The 21444-nt window shown below is 43.2% G+C and overlaps 1 protein-coding gene and 1 pseudogene across 1 annotated transcript; both read right to left on the reverse strand.

Annotated features, from left to right (window-relative positions):
- Positions 1 to 1555: 1555 nt before the first annotated feature.
- IDH3A (isocitrate dehydrogenase (NAD(+)) 3 catalytic subunit alpha) lies at positions 1556 to 20047 on the reverse strand. The gene is made up of 11 exons (XM_024754305.1): positions 19955 to 20047; positions 14894 to 14956; positions 12472 to 12555; positions 10682 to 10796; positions 8002 to 8189; positions 7376 to 7509; positions 6410 to 6512; positions 6243 to 6307; positions 5171 to 5255; positions 4591 to 4743; positions 1556 to 2320 (listed from the first exon to the last, which is right to left on the reverse strand). The coding sequence occupies exons 1-11, from the start codon at positions 19979 to 19981 to the stop codon at positions 2237 to 2239; spliced, it is 1101 nt and encodes a 366-aa protein (XP_024610073.1). The 5' UTR covers positions 19982 to 20047; the 3' UTR covers positions 1556 to 2236.
- On the reverse strand, positions 8611 to 9372 carry LOC112405775 (tropomyosin beta chain pseudogene; annotated as a pseudogene).
- Positions 20048 to 21444: the final 1397 nt, after the last annotated feature.

Raw genomic sequence — 21444 nt, forward strand, 5'->3', positions numbered from 1 at the left:
GGAATCTTGTTGGACATTGCCGACCCCATCATCCCATTACCCGGCACTCCACCATACACACACCCACTGACTTTGATGCTTAATAAAACTGCTGCTGCCTATTTGGTTGTATTTAATGTGTAATTTGAAATTAAACTTTTTAACAGAACTGTCAACAAGTACCTGATTTTTTTGTCAATAGAGCAGCAGACCAGTCCAGAGTAGTGGTTATTTAACCCATAGGACACTGTGCAATAGGTATACCAATGACCTCTAGTGCCCTGGAATAAGCAAAGGTGTGGGAGGAGGTCAAGTGGAGCATTCTAGTGAAAGCAGTCAATTAGGGGCTAGTCTGTCACCACCCTGCCACCCTGCCCACTCTGTTGTTTGTTTGTTTTGGCTGAGCCATACAGCTTGTGGAATCTTAGTTCCCCAACCAGAGATCGAACCCGTGTCCCCTCACCCTGCCTACTCTGAATACTTGAAGCAGCCATTCTTAGTAGCAAACTGAGCCAAAATGACCTAAGGCATCTAAATGGGGAATCGGTAGAGAAAGCATACACCTCAATTCGTTTGGGAATTCTTTATTAGTGTAAACCCAAGGATCACTGATAATTAGCACAATTCAATAAAACAGAAGCAGCAGTTTAAACAAAGTAAAATACATATAAGGTTGTAAGTCTGGTTACCAGCCTAAAAAAGGACCCAGACAGGGTTATTTGTTGTTGTTAAGAAATCCCCTTGTGGGTTCCCCTGGTGGCGCAGTGGTTGAGAGTCCGCCTGCCGATGTAGGGGACACGGGTTCGTGACCCGGTCCGGGAAGATCCCACATGCCGTGGAGCGGCTGGGCCCGTGAGCCATGGCCGCTGAGCCTGCGCGTCCGGAGCCTGTGCTCCGCCACGGGAGAGGCCACAACAGTGAGAGGCCCGCGTATTGCAAAAAACAAAAAAAACAAAGAAATCCCCTTGTGACCAGGGTACACAATGCAAAGCCACAGGTTTGCAATGTTACGCAAGGGCCAAGAAGGACATGAGTTGCCTTTGGTGTGGGACCAAAGGGTTCATGAAAATAGTGAGTGTCTGAAGATTAAAGAAAAATCATGCTAAGGACGGGGAATGGAGGAGGGATGGGGAAGTGCCTGCAGGTCAAAAGCTAAGGCCAGCCCCAGGGTGGCATGGTTTTGTGACTCATCTCAGGCTGAGTCTGCAAGTGGTGGTGCTGAGGCACAGGGTGGTAATTTGGTGTTTGGGGGAAGGGGTAGCCACTGAAATATAAAGTTAGTAGCCAGCACCCCAGGGTCCTCCACTGCAGTCAAATTTTATATGGTCGGGCCTTTTAGCAGTATCAGTGGGAGTGTGGTCCACTTCCAGACAGAGACAGACATGCTGGGGAAGAGTGACCGCACACAACGGTCAGCTCCCATGTCTGACTCAGGGTCTGCAGGGGGGATCAAGGGTTGCGTTACACACGATGCTTGATGTATGTCCAATGAAAAGGAAGGATCACTCCTTCATTAAAAGCTCTCGCCAGGAATAGTCAATCATCTCAAGATAAAAATAACTGAACACACAGTGCATTTGTGTCTTTGTACCCGATATATTACCCATATCTTATTAACAAAAACTACATCTCTCATTATATATTTCTCGGATCTGAAGTCTTTATTCATACTCAGTAATTCATGTAAAGCACAAATCAGTCTTTACTTCCCACATCACTAAGAAATATACCATATTCACTGTTTTCGATGTAAACTTTCCCAGGAAATTTCTCTTGTGCCCATTTAGTTTTATAAGAATATCATCTTGTGCTAATATGTCAACATTCTATTTTATTTTCATTATATTTTTCATAAACCAAGGAAATCATTGTTTTTCTTGAAAAAGTTTTATGTTTTCTCGTATTAATTCTGTATCATGATATTTACAGTTAAAGAAAAACTGTTGTAACTGAAGCGTAAAATGGTTAACAATGGCAAATGATACAGTACAGTCCACTTAGAGTTTTCAAAAAATGTGTACCAGATAGACATTTAATAAATAAAACAAGCACTTGGATAAAGTCCTTTGAAAGCAGGCCCAGGGACATCACCTGCATCCTCTGTACAGACTTTGTTAAGAAAAGGCCAGGTCTAAAAATGTACTCTGTCAAGAAACAAGCAACAAATGCATAAATGCATACATAATGGGAGGTATTCTAATACAGGCTGACATGGAGTCCGTTAGGAGTGACTGAGGCAAAAGCATTTGTAGAAGCCTTAATCTAAATCCTTTACTCGGCAACAGATTTCTTCTGTGAAGTCTGAGCATTTTGCATTGCCTCCCAAATCTTTTGTTAAGCTCTGAGAAAAGGAAAAAGCAAAGATAAAAAATGTATCCACACATTAAACCAAAGCAAGGATGTTTTCATTTAAAGCTCTCAGTGAGATACCAGATGAGTGAGTTACCTGACTACTCTTTCATTTAGTTCCTCATTTCAAAGTGAGACCCACTCCACCGCCATCCACCTACCCCAGGACTTAGAAAAGCTAATTCGATAGTGCGCACAGAAACGCTCCGGAAGAACAAGATTCTCTCACTACAAAGGGAAGCAGGGAGGCTTTCCAAAAATTTTCCCTTTGTCCATACAATAGACCCTAAGGAAGCGTTTGATTACGGACACTTAAATGACAGCAAATCTAAAACAAGAGGTTGCATAAATTCCTTGAGGATTTAAAAAAAATTTTTTTTAAAGACACATTTTGACCTATTTTTGGAGGCTAAGAAACAAATACTAAGGAAATATTTAAATCACTTAACTCTTAAATTCCCCTCTTTAAGAAAGAAATCCTCCCATATTCTCGGTTTTCTACCAGCTTATACTCTCTTTACTCCCAGACGGAACTCAATATATTTAATTCTCTTGTCCCATCGCATCCTAAACAATTTAAAGGGCCTACTGTGTAACTTAGGCATCTCTCTGCTGGGCTCTATGAATAGCTTCTCAAATACAGCGTCAGAATAAAAAATATATATAATCACATGCCCTTCAATATGACTATATCAGGCTGTTAAAAACAAGCTTGGGTTTCTTATATTTTGGCCGTAAGAATTTCAAATTATAGAATTTTTTAAAAAGAAGAAGCAAACCTTGAAGATATTATGCTAAGTGAAATAAGCCGGTCACAATGTTACAAACAGTGTATGATTCCACTTACATGAGGCACCTAGAGTAGTCAAATTCACAGAGACAGAAAGTAGATGGTGGTTGCCAGGGGCTGGGGGAATGGCAGAAACTAGGTAAATTATTGTTTAATTGGGACAGTTTCAGTTTAGGAAAATGAAGAAGTCTGGAGATGGATGGTGGTGAAGGTCGCACAATATGAAAAGTATTAATATTTAATACCAATAGACTGTGTGCCTCAAAAATTATTAAAATGGTCGATTTTATACTATGTATATTTTATCCTTTTTTAAAATGTTAGTTTTTTAAAAAAAGGAAGAGACCTCAGACTAGGGATCAGCCTTTCAGGCCCAGCCTTGTAAAGCCATGACCTCCTCTGTTCTCCTCCCACTTTCAGAATAATTGATCACAACCCTCCTATGAGTCACAACTGGTTATGGAAACAGTGAAGCTTGTTGGGTAAGAGCCAGACTGGGTGTGAACCCCAACTTTGCCAGTTAGGAGCTGTGAGACCTTGGACAAACTTACTTAATCTCTCTGTGCCTCGGTTTCCTCATCCAAAAAATGGGCTTAATTACAGTATCTATGTCACATAGGAGTAGAGATTTGCTGAGATATATATAATGAATATAAAATCACGGAAGTATTCAATTAATATCAGCCATTATTACTTCTATAAAACTTCTACATTACTTTTATATCACAGATGCACATAGTATAACATATAGCTCCACTGTATTACAGACACATCTGCATCTGTACTACTGCTAGATTCCAAGCTCCTTGAGGCCTGAGACCATACCTTATTCCTCATTTTATTATATTCTCCATACCTTATCATGTACGCATAGATGTTTGCTGGGAAGAGGAAAAAGCTGCCAAGAAAAATTAATGGACTTGGCCAAGATCCCACAGGTGACAACCGGGTAACTGGGCCTGCACTGCTCTGACACCCACACCACTGCTCTTTCCATTGCACCCTGGTGCCCCTACCACAGTGCTTCTCAGCCCTTCCCTGATGAAATACGTTAATCCTCTCTTCAGAAAATGCACACAAGTGTGCAGACTGCCCGAGTTCACTCAGGGAGCCCACATTAAGAATGCCTGTTCGACATCCAATCCTTTGGCCCTCTTGAGAAGAACCATCATCGGTCCTTCACGCACATAAAACCCAAGGAGGGGGTTTCCCTGGTGGCGCAGTGGTTGGGAGTCCGCCTGCCAATGCAGGGGACACGGGTTCATGCCCCGGTCCGGGAAGATCTCACATGCTGTGGAGCGGCTAGGCCCGTGAGCCATGGCCGCTGAGCCTGCGCGTCCGGAGCCTGTGCTCCGCGACGGGAGAGGCCACAACAGTGAGAGGCCTGCATACCACAAAAAAAACAAACAAACAAAAAAACCCAAAGAGGAAATGCATTTTACCCAGCAGAAGTGTGGCAAGATTACCAATACCTTCCCATCCTTAATTGTAGCAAAACATGCTGTCTCAATCTTTGCAGCGTGGTCAAAAAGCCCCATGTGGCGCAGCATCATCACGGCACTGAGCAGGAGGGCCGTGGGGTTGGCCATGTCCTTGCCTGCGATGTCTGGGGCGGTCCCGTGAACCTGCCCGGGTAGCGGGGGAAAAGAGTGCAGTCAGGAGGGAGACAGGAGCAAACAGCCCTCTTCCAGGGAAGCTGGGCTCTTAATCAGCTCTCCTCACCGATGAAAAATAGCTGCTCAGACATATGTCTTAGAAATAAAACCTCAGAAAAATAAAGAGCTAAAGAAATTCTTTTTTAAGTGCAAAAATATGGACTAACAATCTTATCCAGTCCAACTTTCAGTAAAATATTTTAACTGAGGAAGGATACATAATAAATACTAAGGATGAAAAAGAAATAAGAGGAAAACGAATGAAGAAACCAAGCTTCATTTTCTTCTGACAATTGGAAAAACTCAAGAGTTAAAATATATTTATGCAGATAAGCCCTCCTGGGTTCTCATGTCATTGTGACTTGAATTCTGCTTCAGGTGTCACCAGGGTCCTTACCGACTCGAAGATTGCAACTCCATTGGCTCCAATGTTGCCACTTGGTGTCACACCAAGACCTCCAATCAGTCCTGCACACAGGTCACTGGGGGCAGAAAAGCATTTCAAAGGATATTTTGAAAAATAAAATGTCTCACCTAGCACCCAGACTTTCAGCTTTAAATACCATTCTCCACTAAAAGGAACCTGGGCTACTTAGAGAAATGACTGATTCCAGGACTACAGTTAGGAAAATATAGGATGACCCTGAAGCACCTTATTGTGCCAGAAAGCAAATGATGGGCTGTGTCAAAAGGACACAGAGACAGTTCAAAGGGATTCCCACTGGCCAAGTCTGCACAACATATGCATCAATATAAAAGATGATAGTGATGGATATAACCACTAAATAAAATAGAAACCAGGAGTCCAAATTGATATAGGTAAATAAGTAAACAAATAAATGAGAAGGAAAAGCTTATCCTTACAGTAGAATGCCAACTGATACATGTAGAAGGAATGATGGACTTACAAAAGCACCATTTGACCACCATCACGTGTATGTGTGTAGAGACAAAGAGAGAAAAAAGAAGAAGGAGGAGGAGGATGAAGGGAGGGAAAAGGAGAGAAGAGAGAGAGAGAGAGGGAGTAATAAAGTAAGTCTGGTAAAATGTTAACATTTGGTGAATGTGGGTGCTGAGTACACAGGAATTCTTTGTACCATTCTTGCAACTTTTCTGTAAGTCTGAAATGATGCCAAAAGATACAAAACCTTTATAAAAATGAACACCCACCTACCTAGCTATACATGATAAAACACTGAAATCAATCAATCAACCAACCAATAAAATACCTGTAAAATGGGAAGCGGGAACTAATGGTCAGGGAGCAAGAGCCCAGAGCTGATTTGGCAAATGAATGAATAACCCATCCAGCATATCACCATTGATATCACCACCTGAATTGTCAGAATTCAACTCGCAGCTTGTAACAAATGCTGTATTTTATAATATTTGATTAAAATTTGTAAGCCACAATTTATTTTATGACATTTATAAATAAACTGTAGGCTAAAAGGTATAGCCAGACTCACCTAAGGATGTCTCCATACAAATTTGGCATAACAAGGACATCAAACTGGGACGGATCCTGGACCATCTACAAAAAATGCATTGGTGCGTTTAGCAATCAAAAACTGTGCACCACACGGACACACTATACACCACAAAAAGTGGCAGGTGAGTGTGAATATATACTTACATTCAAACATACTGTATCAAGGTACATCTCATTAAATTTAATATCTTTACAGTTTTCTGCAACTTCCCTGCATTTTTTCAGAAAAAGCCCATCTGACATTCGCCTGTATTTAATCAAATAAAAATTGTTGAAAGCAAAGACTTGCAGAGAGAAAAAGATCAAATCAGAGAAGTAAAGTAAGTTCAAGAAATTTAAGTTGCAGATATCTGATTTCAATTACAGTAAAATTATTTTTTCTGGCAATCAGTAAAATGCAAATTTCAATATTTTAGGATACTTCTGGAAGCACAAAAGGGTAAAAAATGTAATATAGTTTGATCATAATAAAGAAGACTATATTTTTATAGTGTTATCCAGCAATATCTATTAGTAAGAAAACATTAAAATTGCCTTAAAAGGTTACCTTATTCAATTATTTAAATGGTTTTCCTATTTTACATGCTCAACACTTTCCTTAGGTTAGGAAACCTGCTTCCTAATACACTGAGTTGGGCTTTAATACACTAGGGCTGAGAAGAATTCAAACTGCTAGAATAATACATCAGATAGTATTAGCACTACGAGAAATATTTTAAGCCCCTGAGCAGGGGGCCATCTCAGAAACATTCCTGCTATTCCCTCCTAACACAGAAACGATTGCCCTTTTGCAGACGTGGCTTTAGCTAACTGCCCACTGCACCTGGGGATCCAGACTCTCCGGCTTCCTTCCCCGATGGTTCTCAGGCCCTCCTTAAACTCCCGGGACCTGAATTCTTGCTCCCTCCAAACCTGCTCCAGTCATCCACCCAAAGAAGCACATTAAATAGGATACTCTGACACAAGAGAAATGCCTGACCCTCTGACTGGCTACAAGGCCATTTTCCAGAGCTGTCAGGAGTCAATGAGCAAGCTGGAGAGAGGAAAGGAAAGCCCTGTCACTGCTCCTCGCCCACAAAGCCAGACGGAGCGCCACCCACAGGGACTCACATGATGTTGGCTTTGTGCACGGCCGTGACGTTGCTCCGGAGATTGTTCCGCGCATACTCAAAGGCAAACTCCGCGATGCGCTTGCTCGCCCCCTCAGTAATGAGCTTTATACTCTGCACAACGCCATCCACAATCTGAAACAGAGGAAGTCCTGCCTCACTGAAAGGGCATGGCAACAACCCGGTCCTGGACTGCTAGCAGTGTGCAGACAACACCATCTGTGGCAGGCTTGCATGGCACCAGCTGCCAAGGCAAGCATCATGCATATGGTATGTCAGTGAGGTTAATCATGTTCACTCCAGTCCTAGGAGCCAGGTATTATAAGCCTCACGGCACAGATGAGGAAAACCAAGGTGCAGAGATGGTTACGTATGAAGTTGAGGATTCAAACTTCAAACAGAGGACAAGTTCCCAAGCCCATACCCTGAAGCACCACAACCCCTCGCCCAGGCATCCATTTGAGTACTCTCAGCCAGAGACCCAGGACAAGACAAACACCCACAACTCCTCACAGAATGCAAGAGAACTGTCTTTGGGAAATATTTTCAACGGAGAATTTGAACAAAGGTCCCAAGTGCACAGAAAGCAACCCAACTAAGAATGAAAAAGTATCCAAATGAACATACCACATGCTCAATTCCACTGTATTCTCCTTCCGTGTTCTCTCGAATGGTGACAATATTTACATCACTGTAAGGGGTTTTATAGCCTTCGATTGAGACACATGGTCGGACATTTGCATAAAGGTCAAATGTTTTACGCAGCAATAAATTCATGGATGGGTGACCCGCGGCTATGGGGGTTTTTAAAGGGCCTGTAATAAAGAAGAATACCCAGATGACAAGAGGATACAGTCTGGTCTTTTCTTTTCCTTTATAAACACAAGTACATAGTGTTGACACTTGTCCCTCGGCATGGGGGTTTGGGGGGAGGGATTGATCCAGGACCCAGCAACCCAGCAGATACCAAAATGCATGGATGTTCAAGCCCCTTATTATAAAATGACATAGTATTTGCATATAACCTACACACATCCTCCTGTAAACTAAATCATCTCTAGACTACTTATGATACCTAATATAATATAAACACGATGTAAATAGTTGCCAGTGAAAAAATTCAAGTTTTGCTTTTTGGAACTTTGTGGATTTTTTTTTTTTTTTTTTTTTTGCTGGTAACACCAGTTTTATTCGTTGGGGTGTCAACTATAGCCTGGCTGGGGGCAGGGCCAGCCCTCACAGGTGGTTGAGCTCCAGCAGGGTCTGGTTGAGGGCCTGGTGAATCTCCATGTTCTCCTCCTTGGCGCTGGCCAAGGTCTCTTCCAGGTCATCAATGGTTTTCTCCAACTTTGCCACCGACCTTTTGGCAAACTCTGCTCGGGTCTCAGCCTCCTTTAGCTTCTCCTCCAGCAGTTTGATCTCCTCTTCATATATATTCATCTTCTTTGGTGGAATAAAGATCCTCCTCCCGGCTCTCAGCCACCTCACCTGTCTCTTCTGAGTGCTCCAGCTCTCCTTCCAGGATCACTAGCTTCCTGGCCACCTCCTCATATTTGCGGTCTGAATCCTCAGCGATGTGCTTGGCCTCCTTCAGCTGCATCTCCGTCTTTTCCTCATCCTTCATAGCTCGGCTTTCCATGACCTTCATTTCTCTCTCACTCTCATCAGCTGCCTCGTCAGCCTCCTCCGGCTCTTGCAGGGCTGTAGCCAGGCGCTCCTGCGCCTGGTCCACCTCCTCCTCTACCAGCTGAATGCAGCGGTTCAGGGAGGCCACATCTGCCCTGGCATTGGTGGCTCTCTTCTCAGCCTGCTCCAGTTTCTCCTGGGCATCCTTCACTGATTCGGAATACTTTTCCACCTCGTCCTCCGTCCCTTTCAGCTTCTTCTGGAGGGCCTGCTGCACCTCCTCCAGCTGCTTGCTGCGGTCCTCAGCTCAGCGCAGTCGGTGGCATTCTCCTTGTCCAGCTTTAGCATCTGCAACTTCTTGATGGCATCCATGGTTGTGGTGGGAGACCAGCTGGCCGGTGGGCAGTGCAGACCGGGCTAACTGGGCTGGCTACACGGACTGGTGGCACCGGTGGTGGGCAAGGAGGACCAACCGGGACTGGGATGTCCCAGCCCAGAATTTTTTTTTTTAATATTTTCCATACATGATTGCAAATCCACGGATGCACATGTGGATATGGAGGGCCAACTGTATTTGAAATTCCAATTTTTATTTTTTCCAGTATTCCATCAGAGATGTATTTAGGATCCTTTCTTTGGACATGAAGTAGCTTTGTGACACATCTAACATGCACGCTTTATGAATCAAGGGACACTTTTACAACAAAGTAAGCGTCATTTTTTTTTTTTTTTGCGGTACGCAGGCCTCTCACTGCCGTGGCCTCTCCCGTTACGGAGCACAGGCTCTGGACGCGTAGGCCCAGCGGCCACGGCTCATGGGCCCAGCGCTCCGCAGCACACGGGATCCTCCCGGACCGGGGCACGAACCCGCGTCCCCCGCATTGGCAGGCGTACCCCCAACCACTGCGCCACCAGGGAAGCCTCTACAAGCGTCATTTAAAAGGGCAGACAGGTGCTCTGTTTCTGAGTCTGATGTTCTCTTCATCGTAAATGAGTCCATCCATGGCTGGTCACTCTCAGGCAACATTCAGTGCCTACTCCCTGTGTCATCTACAGACCCACCTGGGCTACCTTGTAAAATATGTTCTGCCTCTAACTTTACCCTCTCCCTCAGATTCAGATGAAGGAAGAAATTTCCTCAATGAAGCTTTCTGGAATAACAACTGCACTGAGCATCTACTGACTGAGGACCAAGCACGGTATCAGGTCCTGGACATTAGCTAATCCTATGACACCACCTCCCTATGAGGTATCAACTCTATTGCTGTCATTTTTTTTTTTTTTTTTTTGACTGCACTGTGCTGGTCTTCGGGATCTTAGTTCCCTGATCAGGGATCGAGTCCAGGCCCTAGGCAGTGAAAGCACTGAGTTGTAACCACTGGACTGCCAGGGAATTCCCTATTGCTGTCATTTAAAGGTAAAGGGGAAAAAAAGAGTAAGAAATTTGCCCAAGCCTCCCAGCCAGTAAGCAGCAGGGATGAGATTCATAGTGGATCTGTCTGGATTTAAAGCCTATGCTGAATTCCAATCTGTCACATGGTAATATTTTGAATCATGACCTTAAGCATGTATGAATTAAAATAAAAATGTAAAAATTATACAAAAGATAAATCTAGGTAAAGATAAATATAACACCTGTAGCAGAAATCAATAATAAGCATCATATTCACTTCAGTGCTACCTTTCAAGCCCATCTTGTTCTTATCCATGGACTCTTTGGCTTCTGGAGGGATCATCCACTTTCCTCCTGGTCCTTGAATGGCGGTGACATTCCGCTCCTCCCACTGAATAGGTGCCTAGATGCCACACCACAGAGCACAGTGAACTGGAAAGACCTACATGTGACTGACATTCACACTACATTTATAAACAAACTTCCTCACTTTGGATGCAACTGGTGAAAACACATACAATAAAGGCCCGGAAAGTTCCTGGCATGCAAGAAGAGATGTCATTCTCTAGCATGTCCAGATGGATTCTCCACATTACCCTTGTCCAGTCATCACTCCTAGCTGCCACTTGCCTACCTCCTTTTTTTACAATCACTGTTAACGTGGCTATAATTATCGTAAGGAGCAGAGAAACATGATTCACAGAAATATCCCATAGTACTGATACATAGATGAATCTTGAAAATATTATGCTAAGAGCCAATCACAAAAACCATGTAATTTTTTTTGAAGTTCTGAATTTTATTTATTTTTTATATAGCAGGTTCTTATTAGTTATCTATTTTATACATATTAGTATATATATGTCAATCCCAATCTCCCAATTCATCACACAAAAACCATGTAATTTTAAGACTCTACTTATATGAAATGTCCAGAATAGGCAAATCTACAGAGAGAGAAAGTAGATTAGTGGTCGCCTAGGGCTGGTGATGGGAGGGGGCAGGGTGGGAGAGATAAGGCTGATGGGGAGTGACTGCTGATGAGTATGGGGTTCTTTCTGGGTGACGAAAATGTTCTAAAATTAGACTACGGTGATGGTTGCACAACTCCATGAATGAACTGTATACTTTACATGATGAATTGAACAATATATGGATTAAATCTCAAAAAAGCTGTTAAGAAAAAAAAAGACATATTATATAACCTATGAAAGAAGTTTTAAGGAATAAACCAGCATTATCCTTTCTCTTCACCCACACCCTTCAATGTGTACACACACATCTGACAGCCAACTGGGCACGCACTAGGAATAGGAACACAGAGCAAGACTTGTGCTCCTTGTTCACACGGAGCTTACAGCTGAGAGCCATCCTATTTCAGTTCCCTTGGGGAATGCTATTGTATAAGCATCATTTCCTCTGTAGGAGTTTTAATTAAAAACTCATATAGAAAAACAATGTATGTTTAGTATAAATAAATTGAATTCCTTGACGTATAGCTGTTGGTATCATAACAACCCTGATTTAATCTTACACATTATTTCGCCTAGCAGCTATAAATAGCAAGAATAAAGCATCAGGTCAAACAAAGTCCAAGTTTCCTAAGTTCTCTAGATTTTTAAATATCTACCTGCATTGAAGGCTAGGCTGTTGGATAATAATACCTCATACTTGATATTTCCACACCAGGAAAAAAAAAAAAAGAATCTTTCAAAATGCCCTATATAGTTTTCTGAAATATCAATTCTATTCTCTTTTTTTTGGCAGGAAGGAAAAATGAGGTAGACAGGTGACTTGGAGGGGCTTAGAGACTTTAGACACAGGCAGTGTTCAGAAGTCCACAAAAATTACAGTACTACCTGGATTACTTTATATATAACTGATGCCAATGCAATAGCTTAAACTATTGACAATGACGGCAGCAAAGAACACTCTTAAAGTCAGAATCTGTGAAATTTAACAGACCTTACCAACTTCATACACACGTGAACAATTCATCCTAAGAGTTCACGGTCTCCAACTGGCTAAGAAAACTTTTCTACAAATTATTATCAAAAGTATTTTTTAAGACCACTTACTTTGGCAGCATCAAAAATCTTCATAACTGCGGCTGAAATTTCTGGGCCAATTCCATCTCCTGGAATTAAAGTTACCGTCTTAACCTGAATATAAGAAATCATCAAAGAAGACAGTCAGAATTGATTTTTGAAGGTTTAAAAAGGAACATCATTGACAAATAAATCCAGTTTATGGGTTTTCTTAACTCATAAGAAATGCCTTTAAGAAAACAGACCTACCTTCCAACGGCTTATCAAAGTGGAGTCAAGAATCAAGAGACTCCACAACTCTACTCCCTATAGCTGAGCCCAGAGGTTTTAAAAAGAACTTAAGTGATGCTCTCCAGATAAAACAAAAATAAATTACCTGGTAAACTTCCCAATTGATGTTTCGTTTCAGACAAACTACAAAGAGACCAATTAATTCAAGTCTGTAAAACCAAGGAGAGCAAGACATTTCAACAATGTTCTCTCAGTAAAATTTAGAGGGCTTCCCAGGAAGGCAAGGGCTTTCCTCTCCACCGGGAGCCTAGAAAGTTCGGTTTCTCATGCAACTCGTTCAGTCTTACAAAACACTCTCAGACACTTCCAGAGTACCACTGAGGCCTGTTTTGGCACTCGGAAAATCAGACTTCACATCAAGAGAGGGTCTCCATTTTCCTGATTTCCTTTATAAAGTTGGCTCCTAATGACAAAAGTAATCCAAATGAGCTCAGCAAAGTTTACTTGGAACCAACAATAGGGTACGTGATCATACCTGCAATGTCTGAATTACACTTAGAATGACAAGTGTATTTGTAATGTAACAGCAACAATTTAGTTCAAAGGCTTCAAAAAAATACAGCCAGCATTTCAAACACAGGAAAAAAATGTGTAAAGGGAAATGATGAGAGGATTTAAATGAGGATTACCATTTGGAAACTATATATGTCATTATTTGGGTATTTCCCCTACCTAGAAGTTTGGTTCAGACAACGGTCCCTGGCCTTTTTCAGTGCCAGCTGCCTGTGCTACATTTTTAAAAAATCACTGATTTACATTTCCCTGGTCTTTTACCTTCCAGTGATGCTCCCAAAGCAGGTGGACTAATTATTTCTGAATTTTTCTGTACAACTGAAGAAATCTTTTTTAAAAATTAGTTTCTTTTATTTCTTTCAAATATAACCCCCTCCCCACCAGGCCAATATATATATTTTTTAATGGACAGCCTGGAAATTAAATAATAGCAGAGAGCAATGATCATCTCATCAGCTTTCAGAATGCATTTGAAATGCTAGCTAGCTAAATGCTAGCTTAGCTAAAGCGCAAGCCTCATTCTGCATCTTTTGCAGCAAAAGCAGAGCCGAAAGAACCCCTTTGGCTTCTTCTTCCTGTTCTCCCAACATGTAATAACAAACGTCATCAGGCCACCAGAAAAAACTACTTTACTTCCACAGTTCAGAAAGTAAACGAAAAAAGATATACTATGGTCTTATAAATCCCTCACAGGGTAAGATGTTATACGGGAGTATAGGAATTATGAAATCCAAATCAGATTCTGTAAGAAGGAGGCAAAATAAAAACATACAGGAAGTCACTGACCCACAGTCCTAGAATGCTCTAAAAATGTGGTATCAGCTTTTAAAGCACAGAACTCTAACGCTGGGAATTCTAAAAGCAGCAGGTTTAATGAGAAATAGATGATCCGCTAACACAAGAGCCGATGAAGACTACATAAGCAAAGTATTGATACATATAAGCCTACAGGGCTTATAGATGTTTGAGGCATTCCTGATTGGCAATCAAGCTACTGTTTTCAGGGAAGCTCACAAAATAAAAATGCAAAGCAGGTTTTGAAGCTTCTCAACAATTTTGTCTCAACCGGTACTAGTTTGGAAAAAAACTGTCTTATCCAAATGAGATTGTGAAATAAAGTAACAGGCTCAAGGGTAGTTGCTATCTTTAGATAATATCTGTTTTTTTATAATCTATTTTATAACTATTTTTAACAAGCCTCCTTCAAGATATTAATGTGAAAGGCTTACAGCACCAGCTATAATACTATTTTTTTTTTTTTTTGCGGTACGCAGGCCTCTCACTGCTGCGGCCTCTCCCGTCTCGGAACACAGGCTCCGGACGCGCAGGCTCAGCGGCCAGGGCTCACGGGCCCAGCCGCTCCGCGGCACGTGGGATCCTCCCAGACCGGGGCACGAACCCGCGTCCCCTGCATCGGCAGGCGGACTCTCAACCACTGCGCCACCAGGGAAGCCCAATACTATTTTTTTTAATGTGCAAGTGACCTAATAGATTTATGCATGTTCACCAATAATTTAAATATACAGTATGAGTATGGCCAATTTTCCCTAATTTTAAATAAGTGAAGATTAAATGCTACATAACGTGTCTAAGCATCTTTCTTGAGAAACTTCTAAAAGGAAAAAATAAAAGACGTAATTATACTCACACCACCAGCAAAACCTCTGGTCACCTGTTTTTGGTTGTGGAATGCCCCCAGCAGCCGAGAGACCTACATTTAATATCAACAAAGAAATGTTACATACAGAATTAAACCACATATAGTTAAAAGGTAGAGATGGAACCATCTCTGACAGCTGATAATGCTGCAACTTTGCACAGATATATTCAGGAATTTCCGAGGATTATTTTTCTCACGTATTAGCTCAATGTAGCAAGCTCTTTTGGATTTGAAAACTGAAATATTCAGTTTACCTTTGCTTTGAGAATGTAAGTACGATATATGTACTTTTAAAGTCAATGTTATGAAAAGTTGTCAAAAGACCTTGAAGCTAGAATGAAACTCTACTTTCTTAGCTCAAACACTGGATTTTTCTCAGATGATCTGGATGGTTTAATGTCAACATTCTTGACCACTGGGTCAATCTGGGGGTAACACACACTCTAAGAAAACTATCACTAATTTTAAGAGCCAGCAGGGTTCTTATAAATCCCAGAGCCCAACTCACTCATTATACAGTGGAGACAGTGGGTCCAAAGAGTAGGGATTTGCCTAAGGTCACAGAGTGACCACAAAGAGACCACAGTCTGGGTCTCCTGACTCTTAGTTCAGGGCTCCTCCAATTATACATTATGCCTATTCTTCTCCCATGAATATTAAGAAATTACACTGTATAATAAAAATCTAACAAAGTTTATCTAATACTATTTTGATAACTGTGTCATACAGAGTGAATATTTTAAATAAATTATCTACTTCTTCTGGTAATATAAGTGACATGGTCATTTATTGTTAATTGCTGGGAGAGGGGAAAGATACAAAAAAAGAAAAGAAATGTGACCTACTAATCCCACTACCCCAAGACGTTACCACCGGTACATTTTTTTTCCACTTAACACTATGACACACCAGAAATATAAATTTTGAAAGGTTATTTTGAACTTTAATAATTCAGTCCTTGAAAACTGGTACAAAGTCATATTACATTATAATAAACAGAATATAATCAAAGAAATTGGGTACAGAAACCAAAGGTATTAAAATTCATTAAAAGTTTTAGTGACTTCCCTGGTGGTGCAGTGGATAAGAATCCACCTGCCAATGCAGGGGACACAGGTTCGATCCCTGGTCCGGAAAGATCCCACATGCTGCAGAGCAACTAAGCCCATGCACCACAACTACTGAGCCTGCGCTCTAGAGCCTGCGTGCCACAACTACTGAAGCCCGCACGCCTAGAGCCCATGCTCCTCAACGAGAAGCCCACCGTAATGAGAAGCCCACGCACTGCAAGTAAGAGTAGCCCCCACTCGCCACAACTAGAGAAAGCCCGCACGCAGCAATGAAGACCCAACACAACCAAAAATAAATAAAATTATTTAATAAATAATAATTCATTAAAAATTTTAAATGTTAACTTTTATTCATGCTAGATACATGAGCAAAGATACATCTGTTATATCCTTAGTCTTCCTTTTGGGGGACAGTTCTTGTAAGTCCAGAACCTTTGCTGTAATAACAGCATCCACTAAAGAGACACCAACCAAGAGCCAAGGAGCTGTGAACGAATTGTATCCTCTAACCTGGCATCTACAGTTATCTCTCCGGACTCACAATAAAAGACAGGGTGAGACCCAAAAGAATATGCTATGCCAAAACCACTGGCCAAAAACTTAATCCTAGGACATGATTCATCCACCAGCAAATGGGCTATTGGGAGACCATTTAAAGGCTACGTTATAAAATTTGCATGAGTCCTTCTCCCCACCCCCCAGAAAGAGAGAAAAAACATTCACTCAAAACAGGCCCATGGGCTTCCCTGGTGGCACAGTGATTGAGAGTCCGCCTGCCGCTGCAGGGGACACGGGTTTGTGCCCCGGTCCGGGAAGATCCCACATGCTGCGGAGCGGCTGGGCCCGTGAGCTATGGCCACTGGGCCTGCGCCTCCGGAGCCTGTGCTCCACAACGGGAGAGGCCACAACAGCGAGAGGCCCACGTACCGCAAAAAAAAAAAAAAAAAAAAAAACAGGCCCATGTCAGGACTTCCCTGGTGGTCCAGTAAGACTCTGCGCTCCCAACGCAAGGGGCCTGGGTTCGATCCCTGGTCAGGAACTAGATAATGCATGCATGCCACAACTAAGAGTCTGCATGCCACAACTAAGAAGTCCGCGTGCCCCAACGAAGATCCCGTGTGCTGCAACTAAGACCTGGTGCAGCCAAAATAAATTAATTAATTAAAAAAAAAAAACAGGCCCATGTCGAGATTGGGACTGACATATATACACTACTATATATAAAACAGATAACTAATAAGAACCTGCTGTATAGCACAGGGAACCCTACTCAATACTCTGTAATGGCCTACATGGGAAAAGAATCTACAACAAAAAGGGGGAGTTATATGTATATGTATAACTGATTCACTTTGCTGTACACCTGAAACTAACACAACACTGTAAATCAACTACATTCCAATAAAAATTAAAAAAAAAAAAACGGCCCATGTCTTTGTGATAAAAGACCCAACCCAAATAACTGATTTAAAATGTAAATCCACGAGGCAAAGATTTTCATGTTGTGTTCACTGTTCTATCTCTAGTACCTAGAACAGTGCCTAGCTCACAGTAGGTGCTCAGAATACTTTTGGAAAAACTGAGTCCAGCCTTAAGCATCTCTCTATTTGATGAGTTCCCACTCCAGCAAATAGCTTTAATACTTGCAATGATTTTCTCTAACAACCAGTCTTCTTCACCTTTGTCATCTCTCCTTTGTGATCTTAGAATAAGGTAGTATTGCATCTAAATCATTAGAATGACCCGGAACTTTTAAGACAAGATTTTTTAAAGCACAGGCTGACTTCTACTTTATAGTATACTTGTACATATACTACATCATTTTATTTTAATAAAACCTGGAGAGATTGTATTAGTAGCCCTTTTCAGATAAGGAGACTAAGACCAGGCTCACAGAATATGGACTGAACTTCTGACTTCCTGGACCATCTTCATCCATAGCACCTCATTTCCTTTTTTACCTTCATCCTCCAACTTAAAAACATATAAATACAGTGTAGAATGTATGGCAGGTACTCACTCAATAAAAGCTTCCTGATGGGGGAACTGCCTCATTATAATTATAGTATTTTAGAGCCAGAAAGGTCTTTAGAAACTCACTATTTTTTCTAAATAAAGCTTTTTTAGAAAAAAATAATTTAAGCTGCAGATCTCTTTTTTTCAAATAAAACCTTAAATGGAACGCTAATAGAGGACTTGTTCTGATTGAAACTCACATCCAGCTCAGCTTTCTCATAATTCTGGGACATCAGCTTCCGAGACACTGTATATTCCAGTCCCTAAAGGAAGAAACTGGCCCACAGAGGTCAAATGACTGCCAAAGGTCACAAGGGGAGTCCATTCCATGTCAGAGGAGAACCTCATCCTCTGACACTTTCTGAATTCCTACTATGTGGCTTTTTTCTTGTAGACCACACTAAGGGCAAAACAAATTTACTAGCTCTTTTATTTAGTCCCTCATTCTGAAGCTTAATGTACCTACCAAAGATGATTGGATGTTAAGTGTAAGCTCAGTGATTAAACGATTGACTTCTGTTTAGACAATGACACAGAAGTTGCTTTACCTTCAGGAGCCAATGTGAAATAAATTACCATCATACACAAATCCAGGTCTGAAGAGGGTAAGAAAGCAGAACCCAGTTACTAAATAAAACCTAGCTACTGATGCCCAATTGTCTACTTGAAGACTGTAAGATAAGTATATTGACAGCTAGGAAAGCTTCAGGTTTTTGTGTTCCTTCTGCATGTATCAGGTGCTCTCACATTATTTTTTTCAATCCTCAAACAACTCTGTGAAGCAAGTACAAATATTTTACAGATGGCTTATTAAGGCTCAGAGATGTTAAGTAATTTGCTCAGGGTCACGCAGCCAATCAATGGTACTAACAATACTCAAACCTAAGATTCCTAAACTCCAGTGTAGACTGCTTTTCACTAAATAACAGTGCATGCAGACCTCGCTTTAAACTTAAAACAAAGGAGAAATGCAGTATCAAATTTTTAAGAAAAAAATTAAATTGCTTATGGTAGGTTTCTAGGGGATCATTCTTAAGAGCAACAAGAGACCTGAGGGCCCATTTTTCCCTCTGCCTATAATTCGTTGTGTGACCTTGGCCACAGAGTAGGCAGAATGGGACTTAGAACTGGGAATCCCGAGACATCTGGGTTCCTCTTCCAGTTCTGACACGGACTTTCTGTGTGATCTTGAGCAATTACGTTTTCAGGCACAGTTAGTTCCACTGAGGAACCAAAGAATTGCAGAGATGGTCGGAAACCCTATCCAGCTGAGGCAGGCATCTGAGCTGTCAAGGTGAGAACGCAGGATATTCACAAATAAAAGGTGAAAGAAAGGTGTTGCTGGTCTCCCTCTCTCAATCTCCCAGTGTTCAGATAGCAATTCCAAGGTGCAAGGTACCCTGTGTCCTTTGAAGGGGAAATAGCTATACGATCAGATTGGTAAGAGCTCTAAGGGAGAAAAAGTCTGGCAGGAAAATGACTTCGGGATTCCCTCACCTGGGAGGTTACCCGGCCCGGGCCGGAGCAGACACCTGGGGGAGGCCTGGGCCGTGCTGGAGTGGACTCTCCGCGCGATCAGCAGGCTGCAAGGCCGCAGCCTCGGAAACTGCCGGAATGGCGGAGCCGGGGCGGCGGCTCCGGTGACCTTCCCGGGCTCCGCGCGCGGCCTGGGCTCCGGACGGGGCAGATGCCGGAGGTGGAACCGGGATGCTGCCCGGGGCAGGAACTGCGCCCCCTGCCTTGACCTTGATACCGTCCCCGCCCCAGACGCTACCTTCCAAGAGCGAGGCTGCCTACACACCGCACGCGTGCCACGGAGCGAGGCGCACAGGCGGCCAGGACAGGCTTCCTAACTGTCCCCAGCCGGCCGCGCGCCGCCGCCTCCCCATCGGGGTCCGCGCGCCTGCCCCCGCCCAGCACGCGGCCCGCCCGCCAGTCACAAGCCGGCCTGCCAGGCGCTCACCTTGGATATCCACGCGGGCCCGGCCATCGTTTCCACTCTCACCACGGCGACAGCGGCGGCAATACTGCGCAGCCGCGCAGCCCGGCAGCCCGCACCGGGAGCCCGCCCCTGGAAGCCCCGCTCCCTGGAAGCCCCGCCCCCACGGACCCGCCTAGGAGATTCTCCGAGCACGCTCCTGGTCCCGGTCCTGGACAACCCGGCTCCGCTGGCCAATCGCCGGGCTAGTCTCGCGGCGACGTGCGGAGCAGCGACCCGGAAGCTGCAGTCAGTGATCTCCGGTAAGAGTCCTTCCTCTCCTCATTCATTCATAGATTCACTGTTCAGATGGGATGTTTGTTCCGCGCCTGCTAGATGCCAGTCACCCTTCTAGATTTGGGGGATTTAGTTTCTCTTACGGAGTTTACAGCCTCAGAGAGGGAGAAAGATCATTTACTCGTTACACAAATTTTTATTTTTTAACAGCTTTATTGAGGTGTAACTTATATACCTTAAAATTCACTCACTGTGGCGCTTCCCTGGTGGCGCAGTGGTTGAGAGTCCGCCTGCCGATGCAGGGGACACGGGTTCGTGCCCCAGTCCGCGAAGATACCACATACCGCGGAGCGGCTAGGCCCGTGAGCCATGGCCGCTGAGCCTGCGCGTCCGGAGCCTGTGCTCCGCAACAGGAGAGGCCACAACAGTGAGAGGCCCGCGTAGCGCAAAAAAAAAAAATTCACTCACTGTAATTTCGCGATGATTTTCATTAAATATAAACAGTTCGCACAGCCATCACCACAATCCAGTTTTCGAATCTACGGAAATACTCCTTGTGCCCATTTGCAGTCAATCCCAGCTCCAATCCCAGGTCCCAGCAGCTACTGATCTGCTTTCTGTCTTTAAAGCTCTACAAATATTTCTGAGTGCCAACTAGATACCAGACACTGTTCTAAGTGCTGGGTTTTACAATCCAGTAAAAAAGACAGGCACCAATCAAGTATCACACAAATATGTAAATTAAAACTGTGATAAGTGTCAGGAAGGGAAAGTGCAAGGAGCATGAGAAGGTAAAATCAGGGGACCTGATTCAAATCTAACAGAGAGGCCAGAGAAGGCCTTTCTGAGGAAATAACACCCATACTCCCCTTGCTCCTCATCCTCTCCTCAGCAACCAGAGTCCTGAAGCTCTACTGATCACGGGTCCCCTAGTTGGGTGCCGGGGTGATTTAGACTAAGTCTCCCCCCACCCCACCCTGGAAGAGGTTGTTTCCAGAGAAGAGCTACCCATCTACCCAGAAAGGTGGTGAATTAGGTGCAGAAGTGATGCCAGTGACTTTCATAAGATAATAAAGTACAGCTAAGTCTGTGGCCTCATCAGGATACAGGGATCTCATCAATCTCTTCTCCTTGGCCTTTCCTCTCATCAGGCCCTGGCAGTCCCACCCAGGGGTGTTCTCCCCAGTCCCCCTCCACTCCATCCCCACTGCCACCCCTGCCTTCCTGCAGGACTGACC

The sequence above is a fragment of the Neophocaena asiaeorientalis genome, unplaced genomic scaffold (assembly GCF_003031525.2).
Source record: "Neophocaena asiaeorientalis asiaeorientalis breed wild unplaced genomic scaffold, Neophocaena_asiaeorientalis_V1.1 scaffold743, whole genome shotgun sequence".
NCBI classification, from domain to species: domain Eukaryota; kingdom Metazoa; phylum Chordata; class Mammalia; order Artiodactyla; family Phocoenidae; genus Neophocaena; species Neophocaena asiaeorientalis.